Consider the following 16,301-nt stretch of genomic DNA (forward strand, 5'->3'; position numbering starts at 1 on the left):
AACCCACTGGGTGACACTCTCAACCCCAGAAAACCCCTTAAGGTTGCCATAATTCAGAAATGACTTGAAAGCACACACAAAAACAGCAACAAGACTATATTCAAGTGTAGCAGTTTTCAAGCTTTCTGCTCTCATGTGGTGGAGAGCCAGGAAAAAGGCAAAGCTGGAACGTCTGGCAAAGAAAGAAAAAACTCTATTTATTACTTGCTAATTAGCTTACTGTTCACTGCTATGATCTTTGGAATAGCGGTATATAAATAAAACAAATTATTAAATTATTATTATTAGTTTGTATCCTAGCTTCCTCTCAATATGTATATTGTGCATTTAGGTTGGTCCAATAAAGGTATCACTGACTTGTGGATTTTGGATGTTATTGTACTTTGCTATATGGCCAACCTGGCTATGGATATGTACTCTAATGCATAATGCAACCTGTGCCTGCATAGATTACTCAGAGGGTGCTGGATTTTGTCTGCCTTCTCTTTCCATGAATGTAGCATCTCCCATATATTTTTCAAATATGGGAGGTGGCTGCATCTTGTTCATTGCTCCTTGAAGCAAAACCATCCTCAGGGGTTGCACGCAGGTGACAGGGTCCATAATTCTGGACCCTGGTGGGTGTGAATAGAAAGATCTTTGCCTTTTAAATAAGGGTAATAAATAACAAAAAAGGACCATAAAATTGGCACAAGGCAAGCCACTCTCGGAAGATTCTTCATTAATTACAGCACCACCATTGAGAAGACCTGCTCCCTAGAGGTCATCTGCCTCACTTTATTTAATGGCGCCACTCTTATCAAGGCTGCTGAGAATCAGTTAAAGCTCAAAGGCCTGGATAAACAGAAATCTATTTTCCCCGTCCATTTTTTCCAACAGCAAACCTATCTGTTTTCAAGCTGCACATTTTCCCCTCAGCTACACCTTTTGTGTTCCAACTGTATATTTGAGGAGGGAGCAGCATAATCGATGCTGACTCCCATTGACTGCCATGGTTTCTGATGGATTTTCCCCAGACCCACCTGAAGGTTCTGCAGACTATCTGTAAACAGGGCATCTGAGCAAAGGATGAACTCTCCAGTTACAATCTTCTTGTTAATTAAGCCCTGATAAACTTCCAAGAAGCCTTAGAATATGATTTGAAAAACCCTTGAATTCAGAGCTTGGAAAAGTTACTCTTTTGGGCTAAGGCTAGAATCCAATTGGTGACATTCACTGGTGTAAGTATGCTTATGCCAGTGACTACACTTGGTTTGCATGCTGATCAAGCTGTTGCTCCAGTTCACTTTGGAGACTGTTCACTGTTGCACAATGAGAGAACACATCTGCATTATATGAATTGTACCATCAGTCATACAGCTTAGCGATCCACTATACAAAAGTGTAACACATACATGGAACAGCTCACTTTATGCAACCCTTCTGTTATTAGATCTTGGTCTGCAGCATCCAAAAGCCCTTAGCCATGGGAGCTGTAATAAAAAAAAAAAAAACTTTTCCAAGCCCAGCCTTAACCTTATATAACAAGTTCAGCAGATTTTTTTTTATCTTGAACCATTACAGAAATGGCAACTATTTGTTGTTGCTTTTAATGCCATTATGCAATAGCCCAGAAATCCCAGATCATTTCATAAGACACTAAACAGTTAATGAGAACAAACTGATTATTAGAGAAGGTTTCATCTTCATTAAAAGGATACAGTATATGCAACCCATCAATGGGCACAATGTTGGCATTGTAAGAAAGTTCTGCCCATTGTAGCCCGCACTAGACAGGTTATTCCCATGTCTAACATGGATTGATAAGGGAATCTCCACTCAGACTATGGAGGAAGAAAAACTATTGTATTCTTACTGGCAATATATATGTCAGGCAAGTTGGAGAAATTTGGCAAGATCTTCCATACAGGGAAAATAAATTTCCCTGGCGCTGATGTGTTTAAATCTTTTAGGATTTTGCTTGACTTGTCTTGGGCCTTTTGCAAAGATTAAGACATTGCAAAAATCTCTCTTCACCGCAGCCCTGAGCATCCGTTTAATGGCCTCACTGCAATTTAGTATTTAGTTTTCATGAAATGGAGCCATAGCTTAGATGAAATACGTTAAAATTAAACTAAGGAAATAGAGAATTTGGGTTTTGAATCCTCCTGCATACTAAATTGAGTGTTAATGTGTTACTGGCTGGAGCTGATGTGATTAAATCCTTCAGGATTTTGGCTTGACTCATCATGGGCCTTTTGCAAAGATGCATATTAGAGACGGGCAACAGTGGGTTTGGAAGCTTAGTGCATGAAGTAGAACTAAATGGTTTCAGGAATAATCCCACCAGCAGGCACTGCTAGACAATTTAGTTTTGCCCCTTAGAGAAACTGAAGATGTTTCTTTTCAGTGCTTCTGTGGAAGTTCTTCTAAAATGAAATACACCCCATGAAGAGTTTACACATGTGTGTGCATCTTGCAGTGTGAGGGACTCTGTAGTAAAGGAGTGGAGAGATCTTGTTAAATTAGTCATTTTAGACACATTAAAACAGCCTGTTTGTTAATCCCTGCAAGGGGTCTGATCTGCAGCAGAGGAAGAAGACAATTCTTTGGTCAAGGTTTCCACAATTTGAGCAGATAGACCAGAATTCTGTATTGCAGTCTATATAATGTAGCTTTACGTATGCTTAGCTATATAAATGAGGTGTTGAGAAATACTGTTAGTGAGCTGTAAAAATGAGTAACAGGATATTGGCAAGAGTGTCCCGATTTGCATTGGATAGTGCCAGTGCACACTGGCACTCCCAAGCCATGATCCCGTTGTGCATCAGTCACTTCACTGGCTCCCCTACATTGTAATGTCACAGCAGTCCCTTGCTGAATAACTCATCTCTATTTTCCACAAACGCAAGTCCACTTACAAAATACATTAAGTCCATTACTGAATTCTGGCCAATGTGTCAATGCAAAATAGCATGTTTTCCCTTTGTGAAACAAAGCACACACACGGAGTGAGTATTCAGGAGCCAAGATCATGCATCTCTTCAGCGAGTGGAAACCTCTGCTGGCGGAATTACATTATGCAATCCTTGTACTGAATGCCTGCATTCTGCAATGTATGTGGACCATTGGCCAATATGTCTTGGCGATAGCCCATTGTGCAATTGCAATACACAATGCATAAAGGCAATGCATGTAGACAAGGTGCACTCGCATGTGATTCTGTGAATTCTAATCTAGTACTGGATGCACAGTGGTTCCACTCACTGAGAAACTCAATGAGATTGATACAGAGAGATTGCCACAGCCCTATCTGCAGCTACAATACAGACCTCAGTACAAGGTCTAGGAGGACCCATAGTATTTGTCTTTTGAGCAGTCCATGGTATCCTTAAAACTCTTCTGCACCACTACATTTCATATCAGTTGATTCTCTTCCTTCCAGCCTTCTTCACTGCCCAGCTTTCACAACCAGACATAGAATTCAGAAATACTGAGGCTGCATCCGCACTGCAGAAATAGTTTGGCTCGACACCACTTTAACTGCCATGGCTCAGGGCTATGGAATCCTGGGAACTGCAGTTTGTTGTGGCACCAGAGCAAAGCTTTGAGCCATGGCAGTTAAAGTGGTGTCAAACTGGATTATTTCTGCAGTGCGGATGCAGCCTTATTACGGACCATCCTGACTTTGATATTCAGTGCAGTTTCATAAACATCCAGAGGGCAACAGTTGGCCTGGCTTCCACTGTGGAAGGCAGGCAAACTTTTTTTAAAAGCAGGATCCAGCTTTCTTTTAAGTTACATTGTGCTTGTTAAAATAGGTTGGGTCTTTCTTATTCTCATTTCTTCCTCAAATGGCTTCAAACACCTGTCCTACAGAGTTACGCGAGTCTCCCCCCCCCAACTTTTTCCATCCCCACTGTGTGCTCTGGGGACCATTAACCATACAGCCCTACAGACAAATGGTGCTCCTTCTTCTTTTTCTTGGCTTTCTTTGAGCATCTTCTGTACGAATCCTTCTCAGTTCCTTACCTGAGGGCATGTACTGCTAGTCTTAAAAACAACAGCAGTGAAGCAGAAGCAGACTTGAGAAGTGAGCCTGTCTAGTCCTCATTATAAAACAAATGGAGTCAATTAAAACAATGTTTCAATAATTTTTTCAGGAAGGAGGGCTACTTAAAAGCCAGATAGTTTGGAGCCAACAAAACCATTCTCACTTCATTATCATTTATGGATATTTTTATATTGTGTTTCCTTTTTTTCCAAATGCACACTTAACAAAGAAACTCTGGGCATTTTCTGTTGGCTAATACGATTCTGGAAGTTCTAACCATATGAAAACATGCCCTAAATCTATTCTGTGAATTTGTGTCTATTAAATTTCAGCTACATAGCCCTATGGCATTCAACCGTTTCTTTTAAACTTCTCCGATTTGGACATTCACATTGCAGTTCTCAGAAGAAAATCGACCTGAGTTTAATGATTCTTATTCCCACCCAAGCTAATTTTTATTATTATTTTATTCATTTATATCCCACTTTTCCTCAGTGATGGGATTCATGGCGGTTTACAAATTATTAACACTAGTACAGATTAAAAAACATACAATGATACAAGTTGAGTCTCTTTTATCTGTAATACTCCAAAATCCCTCCCAAAAAACCCCACATAAGTGGCTGAGATAGTGACACCTTTGCTTTCTGGTGGGACAATGTACACAAATTTTGCTTCATGCGCAAAATTATTAAAACTATTGCGTATAAAATTACCCTCAAACTATGTGTATAAGGTATATATAAAACATAAATGAATTTTGTGTTTAGACTAGAGTCCCATCTCCAAGATATATCATTAAATACATGCAAATATTCTGAAATGTCAAAAAAATAATCCAAAAATCTGGTCTCAAGCATTTTGGATAATGGGGACTCAACCTGTATATTGTAATATATATATTGGCGATCCAGTAGGATATAGTGGTTTGAATGATAGACTGGGACTCTGAAAGGCAGGGTTCGAATACCCTGCTTTTTTGCGGAACCCCACTGGGTGATTGTGGGTAAGTCACACTGTCTCAGCCTCAGAGGAAGGTACTGGCAAACCTTCTCTGAACAAGTCTTGCAAGGAAAATCTGTCCATACATTTGCTTTAGAGTCATGGTAAGGCAGGAGCAACTTGAAGGCACCCAAGAACAAGAATTGCAACTGTGAGTGTGTGTGTGTGTGTGTGTGTGTGTGTTATTTAAAAACAATTAAACAATCTGTAGAGTTTTTAAAAAAACATTTAAAATTCATTAAAAGGCATTATAAAAATCAATAAAATAGCATCGCACACCATTAAAAGCCCATCAATTCTTAAAAGCCATGGTGGAATAGGAAAGTTATTACTTGCCAGTTGAAATGAAAATAAGGAGGGAGCCATCCTAACCTCCCTAGAGAAGAAGCTCTAAAGGCTGTTCCCGGTCTGTGTATAGGAAGTCTCTGTGTTTAGGACTGAATCTAAGGGTAGCTAGTAGCTTCTATGGCAGTGAGATTATAAAGTCATCTTGAGTGTTGGCCTTCAGAATTTACAAAGAGCTGTCCAAGGTGCTGAACATTAGCCTTCAAAATAGGTTCAGCACCTTTCAGGCCAAGGCTGCATCTACACTGCAGAACCAATGCATGTTGATAACACTATACCTGCCATGACTCTATGCTATGAAATTCTGGGGTTTGTCGTTTTGTGTGCCATTTAGCCTTCTCTGTCTGAGAACTCTGGTGCCACAGAAAACTACAAATTCCATAGGATGGAGACATGACAGTAAAAGCAGTGTCAAACTGCATTAATTCTGCAGTGTGGCAGCAGCCCAAAATCCAGAGCAGATTCCCCACTCCAAGAGAAGATGTACTGCAAGATGGTTGGATACACTGTCCCAGCAGAGAAGAAGGGAAATAGGGAAGAGTTGTAGTCATGACTTTGAGTAGCCAGTACTTCAAGCAATGTGAGAGTATAGTATTACATGCTAAGAGAAAATTGTCTTTGTGTTTGGTTGTAACTGTCCCAACTACATTTTTGCTTTTGGAGAGATAGTTTAAAAGTCTTTAGAGATGATGGCTCTGTTCCATTAAGCCTTTGTTAATGTTTTCCCCAGGGGATCTTGTTTGTATTTTTCTTTTGTAATTCCACAAAAAAACAACAATGCTTGATGAAAAACTGTTTTACAGATTTAGGAGATATACTTCAATTAGCCTTGGCTTTTCATCAGGGTCTAAATGAGAAGCATTCCTATTACTTTAACAGATTCGGTGACATCATTCTTCTAAGCCTCAATTATACAGACCTTTAATTTTCTTCTTTGTTTTCTTTCTGCCAACAAAATAATCTTATTCATCTGCTTTCAAATGTGGGCTGCTTCAAAAACACTACTGAAAAGACATTGCAACATGCCACTGAAGGCCATATTCATTGTATCATAAGCAAAGTGTTTGTTTGTTTTAAATGCAGATATGTACGATAAAACATCTCATGTGAAGAGTTAGTTGCCCCTTTATTACTGTCTCTTCTAAGGCACTCAGTCAGTTATTATGGGAATTTCCTCCTTGAGGACCATAATTCTATGGTCACTTAAACAAATAGCAGTTGGTAAAATATGGAGTACTATCAAGTTGCGAGTTCTAAATTGTGTAATTTCATATTTAAATTTATTCAATAATTTTAGTTGCTTGGTAAGGCTTTTTTCATTTCTGTATGAGATATGTATATATATTTGATATATGAGCTATCATGGCCTAATTGATAGACAGTTGTTTTAGTTTAGGATTATGATTGTATCAATATTTTATGATGTTCATGTTTGTGGTAAGCCCTTCAGTTGTTAAAATTGCCATGGCTATTGGCTTTCTATAAAGACAATCTGACTTAGCTGCAATAAAACATACCTCTGTTTTTCTTTGTTTTCATCTTTGCTTGCTAGGAGATGACCCATTCCTGGCCTCCACCTCTCACTGCTATCCACACACCTGGGAAGGCTGAACAGAATAAGTTTTCCATTCCAAACAAGGTGCAGGTAGGCTAAGAGGAGACTCCATAATGCATATCAAGCCGATGAATTTGTTCAGGGGAATGAAAGAAAGGTGTTGAATCCCTTGGCCCCAGTGGAAGTTGGTAGCTCTAACTTCAGTGAGACAGTAAGTTTGCTCAGGTTGTTAGTCCAAACTTTGTAGAAAACTCGAAACTATCCAAACAGCTTCATGCAGCTGGGAACCAGTGACATGTGAGTTACCAGCTAACATTGATTTGTGCTAGGGCTGCAGTGCTTTTGTCCTTCCATAATGGGACATGTAATAGTGATAGTGTGTTTTAGGAATGTTTTAGAACTGTGCTTTAGAGCTGTGAGTCCAGGTGCAGAGATAAGCTGGGAAAGGAGGTGAGCATGGCCAAAGTCCTTTGAGAAAGACCTGTAATGACAAAGGAAAGGAGTCATACTGTGCATTCCCCCTCCATACTTTCCAACTGCATGAAGCTATTTGAACATACAGTGCAATCCCTGTATTTGTGGGTCCTGTAACTGTGGTTGCACTTACCCACATCTGGAAAAAAAAATCTGTCTAGGCATAAGGAGTTCCTCCAGTGATACTCTATGATACTCTACCAAAAGTTAACCATAGTTGCACTGGAGGACCTCACGATGCCCAGAGAAAGACCACCTCTCGAGGCCTCTGAAGATCCTTCAGTATGACTCTATGGTCAACTTCCACTGGAAATATAGGGTTTTCCATTATCTGATTTTCTCTAACCATGAAAAGTCCGGAAACATAACCTCCGCAGATATTGGGGGGTTGCACTATAGTAGCACACTGTTGATGACATGAATGCATTAATGCAACTAAATGGATTGTTACAGGCCCCTTTTAAACTGAATATTCCCAGAAGAATTGTTGTAATATATTAGAAATGGAGAGTGCTCATTTTCACAATCCCTCCCCTCTGCCATTCAAACATAAAGTGCTGTGTTTACCGTTATAACATGATTTGCTTCGCAAGGGATTGACCAGCAGTGTGGCAGAATATTAGGAGCTAATCATGCCTCAAGAGAAGAAGGTGAAAAGGCTTTAATGGTTTCAAGCTTGCAATAGATTTGATATTGTTAACAAAACAACATTGGTCCAAAGCACTAGGTATTCTTTATTCTTTGAAGAACCATAATTTAATTCTTTATAATCAAACAGGTAGGAATGGAAGCACGTTGGCCACAGTTGCAGGCCAGGCAATAGAAGGCAAAGCCATGTGTGGTGACATGTGTGCACATTACATACTAAAAATGTGTATTGCGACCTGATTTCATAGCCTGATTTAAATATGATACCGGTCAGAGATAAAGCAGCTAGATGTATATGTATTTATTTAAAGCATTTATCCATCCCATCTCTGGAATGCCCAATGACCATTACAAAAGAATAAGAGAAGTTTAAAAGAGCAAAGAAACAGATAACACATCTTAAAAGCCTGGGAATATTTAAGAGAAAACAAAAACATCTCAAAATCTGGTTATATCACAGTCATGCTGAAATAATAAAGTCTTTTCCTAGTTTCCAAATGCCATCAAGGAGCAGCCCAGATAGATCCTCCAGGACAGAAATGCTAGCATCCTGTTGGGAACATACACACTTTTTTTTATTTTTGGGGAGCCAGTGTGGCATAGTTGTTTGAGCATTGAACTACATCTCTGGAGGCCAGGGTTTGAATCCCAGCTTGGCCATGTAAACCTACTGGGTGATCTTGTGGAAGCTACTCTCTCTCAGCCTCAGAGAATGACAATGCCAAACCCCTCTGAAGAAACTTGCCCAGAATAGGTTCACCTTAGGGTCACCATAAGTCAGAAATGACTTGAGGACCAACAAACAAATGTCCTTTTTGGACCACTACATGGGTTGGTATTCCCTTCCTCCTTCTGCAGCACCCAAAGCCTCACTCCGACTTACTCACCAGTCTCTGAAGCCCACCTCCGCAGCCATTTCCAAGTTCATGGTGAGCAGGCCACTTTGGGGAATCATGACATCAATGCTGAGAGCCCCAGAGGATCTCAGTGCTGCTGTAATGATTTTGTGTCTAGCTATGGAAATGTAACCAGACTCTTCTCTGATCATGCTTCCTCCCCGTGAAGCACAGAAAGGTGTGTATGTGTGTATTTCAGAGGCTCTATGGTAAATCTTGGGGGAGGGGAGTGGTGTATGTCTCAGCATAGCATAGGTCCTCATGCAGACCTGCTAGCTACACTCAACAATACAGGATTGTTGCCAGAGTTCTATAGCCTGTGCATCACTGAAGGGAAGACCCACTGCTGTTTGCCCATCAACTGCACCTCCATCCACAATCGTGCAAAAAACATAACTCTTCCAGGGACCTGTATGAGTGGACCAGTGGCTTTACTGGGTGGGTTGGGAGGTGCAGACAGCAGCAGGTGACACCCCTGGTCAGGATGACACCCGGTTGAACTTTTCTTCTCCTCCAGTGCAGAAGGGATGACTGCTCACCCTTCGCAACTGTTCCCTCACCAGACTTTTCTTCTGGGGAGGAAAGCCAATGAAAAAGGAGGTGGAAGGGCCAGCATGCTCCCTTCCAGGTAGTTCTGTTGCCATGTTTTCTCTTTGGGGAGGAAGCCCACCAACAGAGGAGGGGAGAAGCAAATGCATGCCCTTCCCAGGTGATACCCTGTGCAGCAGATGACACCCTACCACTGGGCTGAACAAGATCATTTGGCAAGAACACATCTGTTTGGTTTCTGATTGTTTCTTTGCATCACTCATGGTGGCCTACTGGCAGTTGTAGCTGCTGTTTTCCATGTCCACAGGACAGTGAATCTGCTCTGGGTTTTAGTCCACACTTAAAGCCCAAGATCCATTAAATCTGCAGGCAGAATGCAAGCCTGCACCTGCACGTTTTGGACACCATCCATAGTAGAGGTTGCTTCCCGTTCTCTGCTTTTACCCAAGTGCATAAAAGCAGTCAAGAGGCCTCCCAGACACAACCCCATAGCTCCAACCATTGATCAGCCCTGGGGGTGCACCCATGCATGATCCAATGTCAAGTTTCCTGTGGAACAAACAAGATAATATCTATCACAAGAACAAATGTTATTGTGAGAGGTACACGAAGCAGTGGGCTTTCCTTCTTTATTAGTGTAGCCCTTGCACTTATTTAGTCTAACAAGTAAATACAGATCTCCCTTCTTAAGCTCCTAACTAATGTTGACATCTTGTTTGTTTTCACTGTAGGATTCACAGCATCTGACCTCAGGATACAATGCACAAAGTAAGTCTTCATTATTCTTGCTCAATTTTTTTTCTCTCTCTCCCTTTTTCTGCACTATATTGTAAAGACAAAGGGTGGAAAATTAATTTCCATGCTGCTGAATTAGATCAGTGCCATGTTGTTATTATCTTATCTTCATGTTCTGTCATGTCGCGTGTGGTGGCTATCATGACATCACAGCGAGTTGGCGTGTCACTTAAGATTGCCGTTAAACGCAGGGTAATTATTCTGATACGGTTCCTTTCATTTCAGAATGGAATGAGCCTGCTGGCAAAGCTGCAACCAAACCAGTGCCACAGAAATCGTAAGTACTTAAAATTTCCAGCAGAAAATATTTCAAATAATTCCTTGTATCCTGCTATCACGTTCTTCTGCTGCCATTCTTAACCTGTTGTCCATGAATCCTTAGGGCAAGTGTGTGCATTGGCTCTCTTGGGGGAGCTTAAGGACACAAGGACCCCCAAGACCCATTACTTATTGTTTATTCCAAATGTCATCTGGTGGGGCAGTTTCAGCATGTTTAGGGTGGCTCTTTTAGCCATTTTAAGACCAACACAGGCCATTTTTGCTATTAGGGCTGCACCCGCACTGCAGAAATAATTCAGACTGACATGACTTTAATTGCCATGGCTCAATGTTATGGAATTCTGGGACTGTAGTTTTGTGAGACATTTAGCCTTCTCTGTCAAAGAGCTCTGATGCCAAAACAAACAATCTCCAGAATTCTATAGCACTGAGCCATGACAGTTAAAGCAGTGTCAAATTGGATTATGTCTTTGCTTGTTAATAAAGTTATTGATTGATTATTGATGGATTGAAACTGGATTATGTCTGCAGTGCAGATACAGCCTCGGAAGTGATGTGTCCGCACTGCAGAAATAATCCAATTTGATACCTCTTTAACCCCCATGGCTCAATGCTATGGAAGCCTGGGATTTGTAGTTTTTGTTGTAATATCAGAGCTCTCTGACAGAGAAGATGAAATGTCTCAGGAAAGTACAGTTCCCAGAATCGTATTGCATGGAGCCATGGGAGTTAAAGGGGTATCAAACTGTGGCAGCAAATGGCCACCAAAAAGCCACACATCTGGCCCACCTAGAAATGGTTGTGATTTGGTGGCCACAGGATTTTTGAGATATTTGAGAAAGTCAGGATGGGCTGCTCTAGAAGGCATCTGGTGGGGAACACCAACCATGATATAATGTGATGGCTTATCCCAGGAGTGATGAAACCCTGAAATGAGAGGCCAACTTTAGAATCACTTGTCAGAAAAGATGAACAGTGGTTGTACCTCTTCTTCTCAGTTTCGGAGGCTGTTGAGGCTGATTTTGCCTGCTAGGACTGCCTGGGGTCAGTATTCCTCCTCCCTCACTCTTACAGCCATATGTTAGGGTTTTATTTAACAAAAAAAACTTTAACCACATCGTACTTGAGATTTCTCATGCTTGTCAGCAGGGAGAAACTGAAGCCTGGACTTACCATGTCAATCATTTTTAGCTTCTGGCAATAGAAATGTTGAGGGACTCCAGGCCTGAGTTTATATGCTCAGCCCATCTTTGTTAATAACTTGTGATGGGAGAGCGCCTGTCATTTCATTTTGGCTGTTTTGCAAAACAATGTTGATTCTTTTTCTCTCTCTTCTTTTTTTGGTCTGTTGCGGTGGAGTGGGAAGAGGAGGTTCAGAGGTTGTTCCGTTGTTGCCAGATTACATGCTGCTTTCTACTGACTGTTTTTGTATTATGAGAACAGCACATTGCAAGCACAGATTCTTGGCATGTGTATGCACTCAAATAATTTAAAATGGGTGGGCAATTTATATGGGTCCAGAGGCCAATTTTCTGCCTTTGGGACCCTTGCAGGAGGAGTCACACAAACTGCCAAATCACCCCCCAACAGATGCACAGGAATGTCTATGTACACCAGTGCTTCTGACATGCAGTTATTTCTTCTCTTTAGTGCCAGGGACTAAAATTTTACCTATTGGGTACACTTGTTTCTTTCTTTCCTGGAAAATTGTCAGGGACTGTCAGCAAATGGCTGAAGGTCATGGACCACCACTTTGTGAGTACCACTGATCTATATTTCACAGATATAATGCTTCAATAGCCACGGTTTTGTCCTTTGGGATCCTGGGATTTGTAGTGCTATAGCTCAAGAGTCAATGTGATGTAGCAGTTTGATTGTTAGACCACGGCTCTGGGAAACCAGTGTTGGAATCCTCACTCAGCCATGCAAGCACCTTCTTTCAGCCTAAGAGGATGGCAATAGCAAACCTCCTCCAAATAAAACCTAGCATATGGTCACTGCAAGTCAGAGGTCCAAAACACACTGCAGAAATGATCCAGTTTGCAACCACTTTAATTGCCCTAGTTCAGTGCTAGGGAATCCTGGGAACTATTGTTTATTGTGGCATCAGAGCTCTCTGACAGAGAAGGCGAAATGTCTCACAAAATTACAGTTCCCTAGCATTGAGCCAGGGCAATTAAAGCGGTCTCAAATTGGATTATTTCTGCAGTGTGTCTTGGACCAGAGTCTCCTTGAGGACACGTCACAACAGAAAAAGCTCAGGGGAGCGCAGTAGAGCTGACTGGCAGAAAGAATTTTGAAAGACCACTTGCCAAACTACTGATCCCAAGATTCATGCAACTAAAGTGGCATCACGGTGTAGTGTAAATAAAGTCCTGATTTTGAAAAAGTAAACGTGTTTCCTGATGTTAAAGAGACTGGGAGCAGGAGGATGACTGCAATAGATTTAAAGGGTGAATTCTTGCTTCTTGAAGCTTAAGCAAAGCTGTTCACTCTCTTTCTAAAATAAGAAAAGTACTTTCTGTTCTTTTTTACTCTCTTTTGGGGGTAATCCTTGGAGTCTAGAACGGTAGAGGGGCACAAAGACAGCCTTGGGGGACACATGCGACCCTAGGGCTATAGAGTGGTTTTTTGGTATCCGCTAGGGTTTGCTTCCAGGACCCCACCCCCACCCCTGCCATTGATACCAAAATCTGTGAATGCCCAAGTCCCATTAAATACAATGGCATAGTAAGACGGTGTCCCTTGTATAAAATGGCAAAACCAAGGTTTGCTTTTTGGAATTTATACTTTTAAAAAATATTTTTCAAGCCATAGATGCTTGAATCTGCGGATAAAAAAAATCAGTAGATATGGAACTTTCCCCACCTCTGATTTTGAGGATCTACTGATGTGCTACATTCTACATTAAAGTAACTAGATAGTGTGTTGAAAAGGGGTTTTTAAAACAGGTATGGCGGAAACATAGCAGGTCTGGGAAAATACACTGTAAGTGAATGCATGGCCAAAGGAGCATTTCATTCAATACAAAAATTAATAGACAGGTCAGTTAGGATGTACAGATGAGCTGTTGAAATGGAGAGGGTCTGCTTTTGAATTGAGTCAGCGATCATGCTTTCAATGGGACCAGATCTCTCTCTAGGAAGCCTGATATAAAACCCAGAGACATGGAGTGTACATTTTATGAAGCCCCTCTCTTGCTCTGTTCTGCTGCTTGAGCTCAGGTTCTGGCCCTATCAATCAGACTCCGAAGAGGAATGAGCTGCTTTCTCAGGGAAGGTGATGGGTTTTACACATGACAGATCAAAGCCGCAATAGAAAGTTACTTTTTATTTTTAGTCTCGAAGTGAAGAGCAGCAAGGCTTTTGCAATTGTCTCCCACCCCCCGTCCCTCAGAGAAACAGTGGAGGCAGCTTCCAAGAACTGAAAAGGGTTTGGTGGTGCTATTTTTCTTCTTAACAGTGGCTTAGAAGATGATCTAGGAAGGATGGGCAGTTTTATGTAAAAGGGAAAAGAGGCCTCTTTTGGGTCTCTTTGCTCAAACGGTGCAGTTCCAAATGCTGAAGAATTTCCAGTAGCTTCCCTGAGTTGCACACATAACCTTTTAATGGTGTGTTAATAGAGTAAGCTTAAAAAGTTATTTGATGACAAGGAAGGAATCCCATTAGGACATCTAACATCCTTCTCTTGTTTCAGTGGGGCTTTTAAGGGAAGTCTTCAAGACTGCTCAACAGTATGACAAACAGCACATGATGTACTCCATTTAAAAGGGCCCTGGCCAGGTTCCAAATGGATCCTGGCCAAGTGCTTGCAATATCAGCAAGTAGAAGTAGTTTTTTTGAGGGCAAAGTACTCTCAGGTAACAATTGCAAAATGCAGTTGCAAAGGTCTAGAAACCATGCCCTATGAGGAACGATTTAGAGAGCTGGATATGTTTATCCTGGAGAAGAGATTAAGTGGTGTTATGATGATGTTGTTGTTGTTAGCTGCCTTCAGGTTGACCTCGACTCATGGCAACCCTGTGAATGAGATATCTCCAAGCCTCCCTCTCCTCTACCTCTCTGCTTAGGTCTTGCAAACCCAGGCCCATGGTTTCTCTTATTGAGTCTATCCTCTCTTTCTAGTCTCCTCTACCTTCCCCATCATCCTTGTTTAAATATTTGAAGGGATGCAGTACTGAGGATGGAGCAAGCCTGTTTTCTGTAGCTCCAGAGGACAGGTTCTGAAGCAATGGATTTGAACTATAGGAAAAGAGATTCCACCTCAACATTAGGAAGAACATCCTGACAGTAAGAGGTGTTTAACAGTGGAAGATGCTCCTTTGGAGAGTGGTGGAGTCTCCTTCTTTGGAAGTCTTTAAACAGAGGCTGGATGTTCATCTGTCAGGAGTGCTTTAATTCTTTATTCTTGAATGGCAGAACGGAGTTGGACTGGATGATCCTTGGTGTCTTTTTCAACTCTATGATTCTATGAAATGTAAGGCTCAAAATGAAACTGAATCATGGTCATATGCCTATATCATCATGAAGAGGTTAACCAAGAAACTCAACTATTGAACCAATAGAAGATGGTTCCCATCGGTCTTACCTGTTCATGTTTAAGACAGGTTCACACATTACACTTAAATGACACAACCGTCCATGTTCAATAACATGTGCACTGATGCAGTGAAAGATTGGCATATGCGAAGACAGAAGTTTCAAGGGCCTGTTACAGACTGCCAAAATAAAGCTGCTTCGGGTCTCTTTGGAGGTATGCTATTTAAATGATGCATGGGTCCTAAGAATCTGGAAGCTGCACCAAAGCTGCACTCCAGTGCTTAGGAATGGAGTGTGGCTTTGGCGCGACCTCCGGACTCTTAGGACCCATGCATCATTTAAATAGCATACCTCCAAAGAGACCTGAAGCAGCTTTATTTTGGCAGTCTGTAACAGGCCAAGGAAAGGAAGAAAGTGTTCTCCTGCTGTACAGTAATTTCTATGCAAGGGTGGAGATGAGGCCACTTTGCAGTGCTAGATCACGGTAGGCTTCACTGAGTAGATCACACTGAGTAGATCATACTCATACTGCTTCTCTGAGTAGATCATATTCAGAGAAGCAGACATCATCATGGAGAAATCAGTTCCCATTTCAATGTGAATTTGCCTCATTTTCTGGTTCTCACACACAGTAGTTGAACTGAAACCCAATTATGTTTCAATAGTCACACTTTTCTGACTTTTGTGATACACTTTTTCAATTAATGGAAATGAGGGTGTGCGCACGCACACACACACATATATATGGGGGAAGGTAAGCCAAAATGTTTCATACCTTCAAAAACAGTATATTAGATACATTGTTGTTTGTTGTTATGCACCTTCAAGTCATTTTCGACTTATGGCGACCCTGTCATTTGGTTTTCTTGTCAATCCCTTGATAGGGTTGCCATAAGTGCCAGGATGGTATAGTGGTTTGAGCGTCGGACTATGACTCTTCAGACCATGTCTTCAGGGGGAGTTTGCTTTTGCCATCCTCTGAGGTTGAGAATGTGTGACTTGCCTAAAGTCACTCAGTGGGTTTATATGACTGAGCAGGGATTTGAACCCTGGTCTGTAGCATTATAGTCCAATGCTCAAACAACTACGCTATGCTGGCTCTCAAGATATGTTACCTGAAGGGTTTTAACATACATTTAAAGGGTTTATGCAAAGATTTTAAAACCACATTTAGAATTGCCTACAAA

The 16,301-nt window shown here is 41.3% G+C and overlaps 1 protein-coding gene across 6 annotated transcripts in view; it reads left to right on the plus strand.

Moving 5' to 3' along the window:
- AFF2 (AF4/FMR2 family member 2) overlaps positions 1-16,301 on the plus strand; it is a 436,989-nt gene that overhangs the window by 249,526 nt on the left and 171,162 nt on the right. For all 6 annotated transcript variants that reach the window (XM_042478423.1, XM_042478422.1, XM_042478420.1 and 3 more), the window contains 3 exons: positions 6,933-7,025; positions 10,234-10,270; positions 10,523-10,574. In XM_042478423.1, coding sequence (XP_042334357.1) covers positions 6,933-7,025; positions 10,234-10,270; positions 10,523-10,574 — 182 coding nt within the window. The remainder of the gene's footprint in view (positions 1-6,932; positions 7,026-10,233; positions 10,271-10,522; positions 10,575-16,301) is intronic.

The sequence above is a fragment of the Sceloporus undulatus genome, chromosome 7 (assembly GCF_019175285.1).
Source record: "Sceloporus undulatus isolate JIND9_A2432 ecotype Alabama chromosome 7, SceUnd_v1.1, whole genome shotgun sequence".
NCBI classification, from domain to species: Eukaryota; Metazoa; Chordata; class Lepidosauria; order Squamata; family Phrynosomatidae; genus Sceloporus; species Sceloporus undulatus.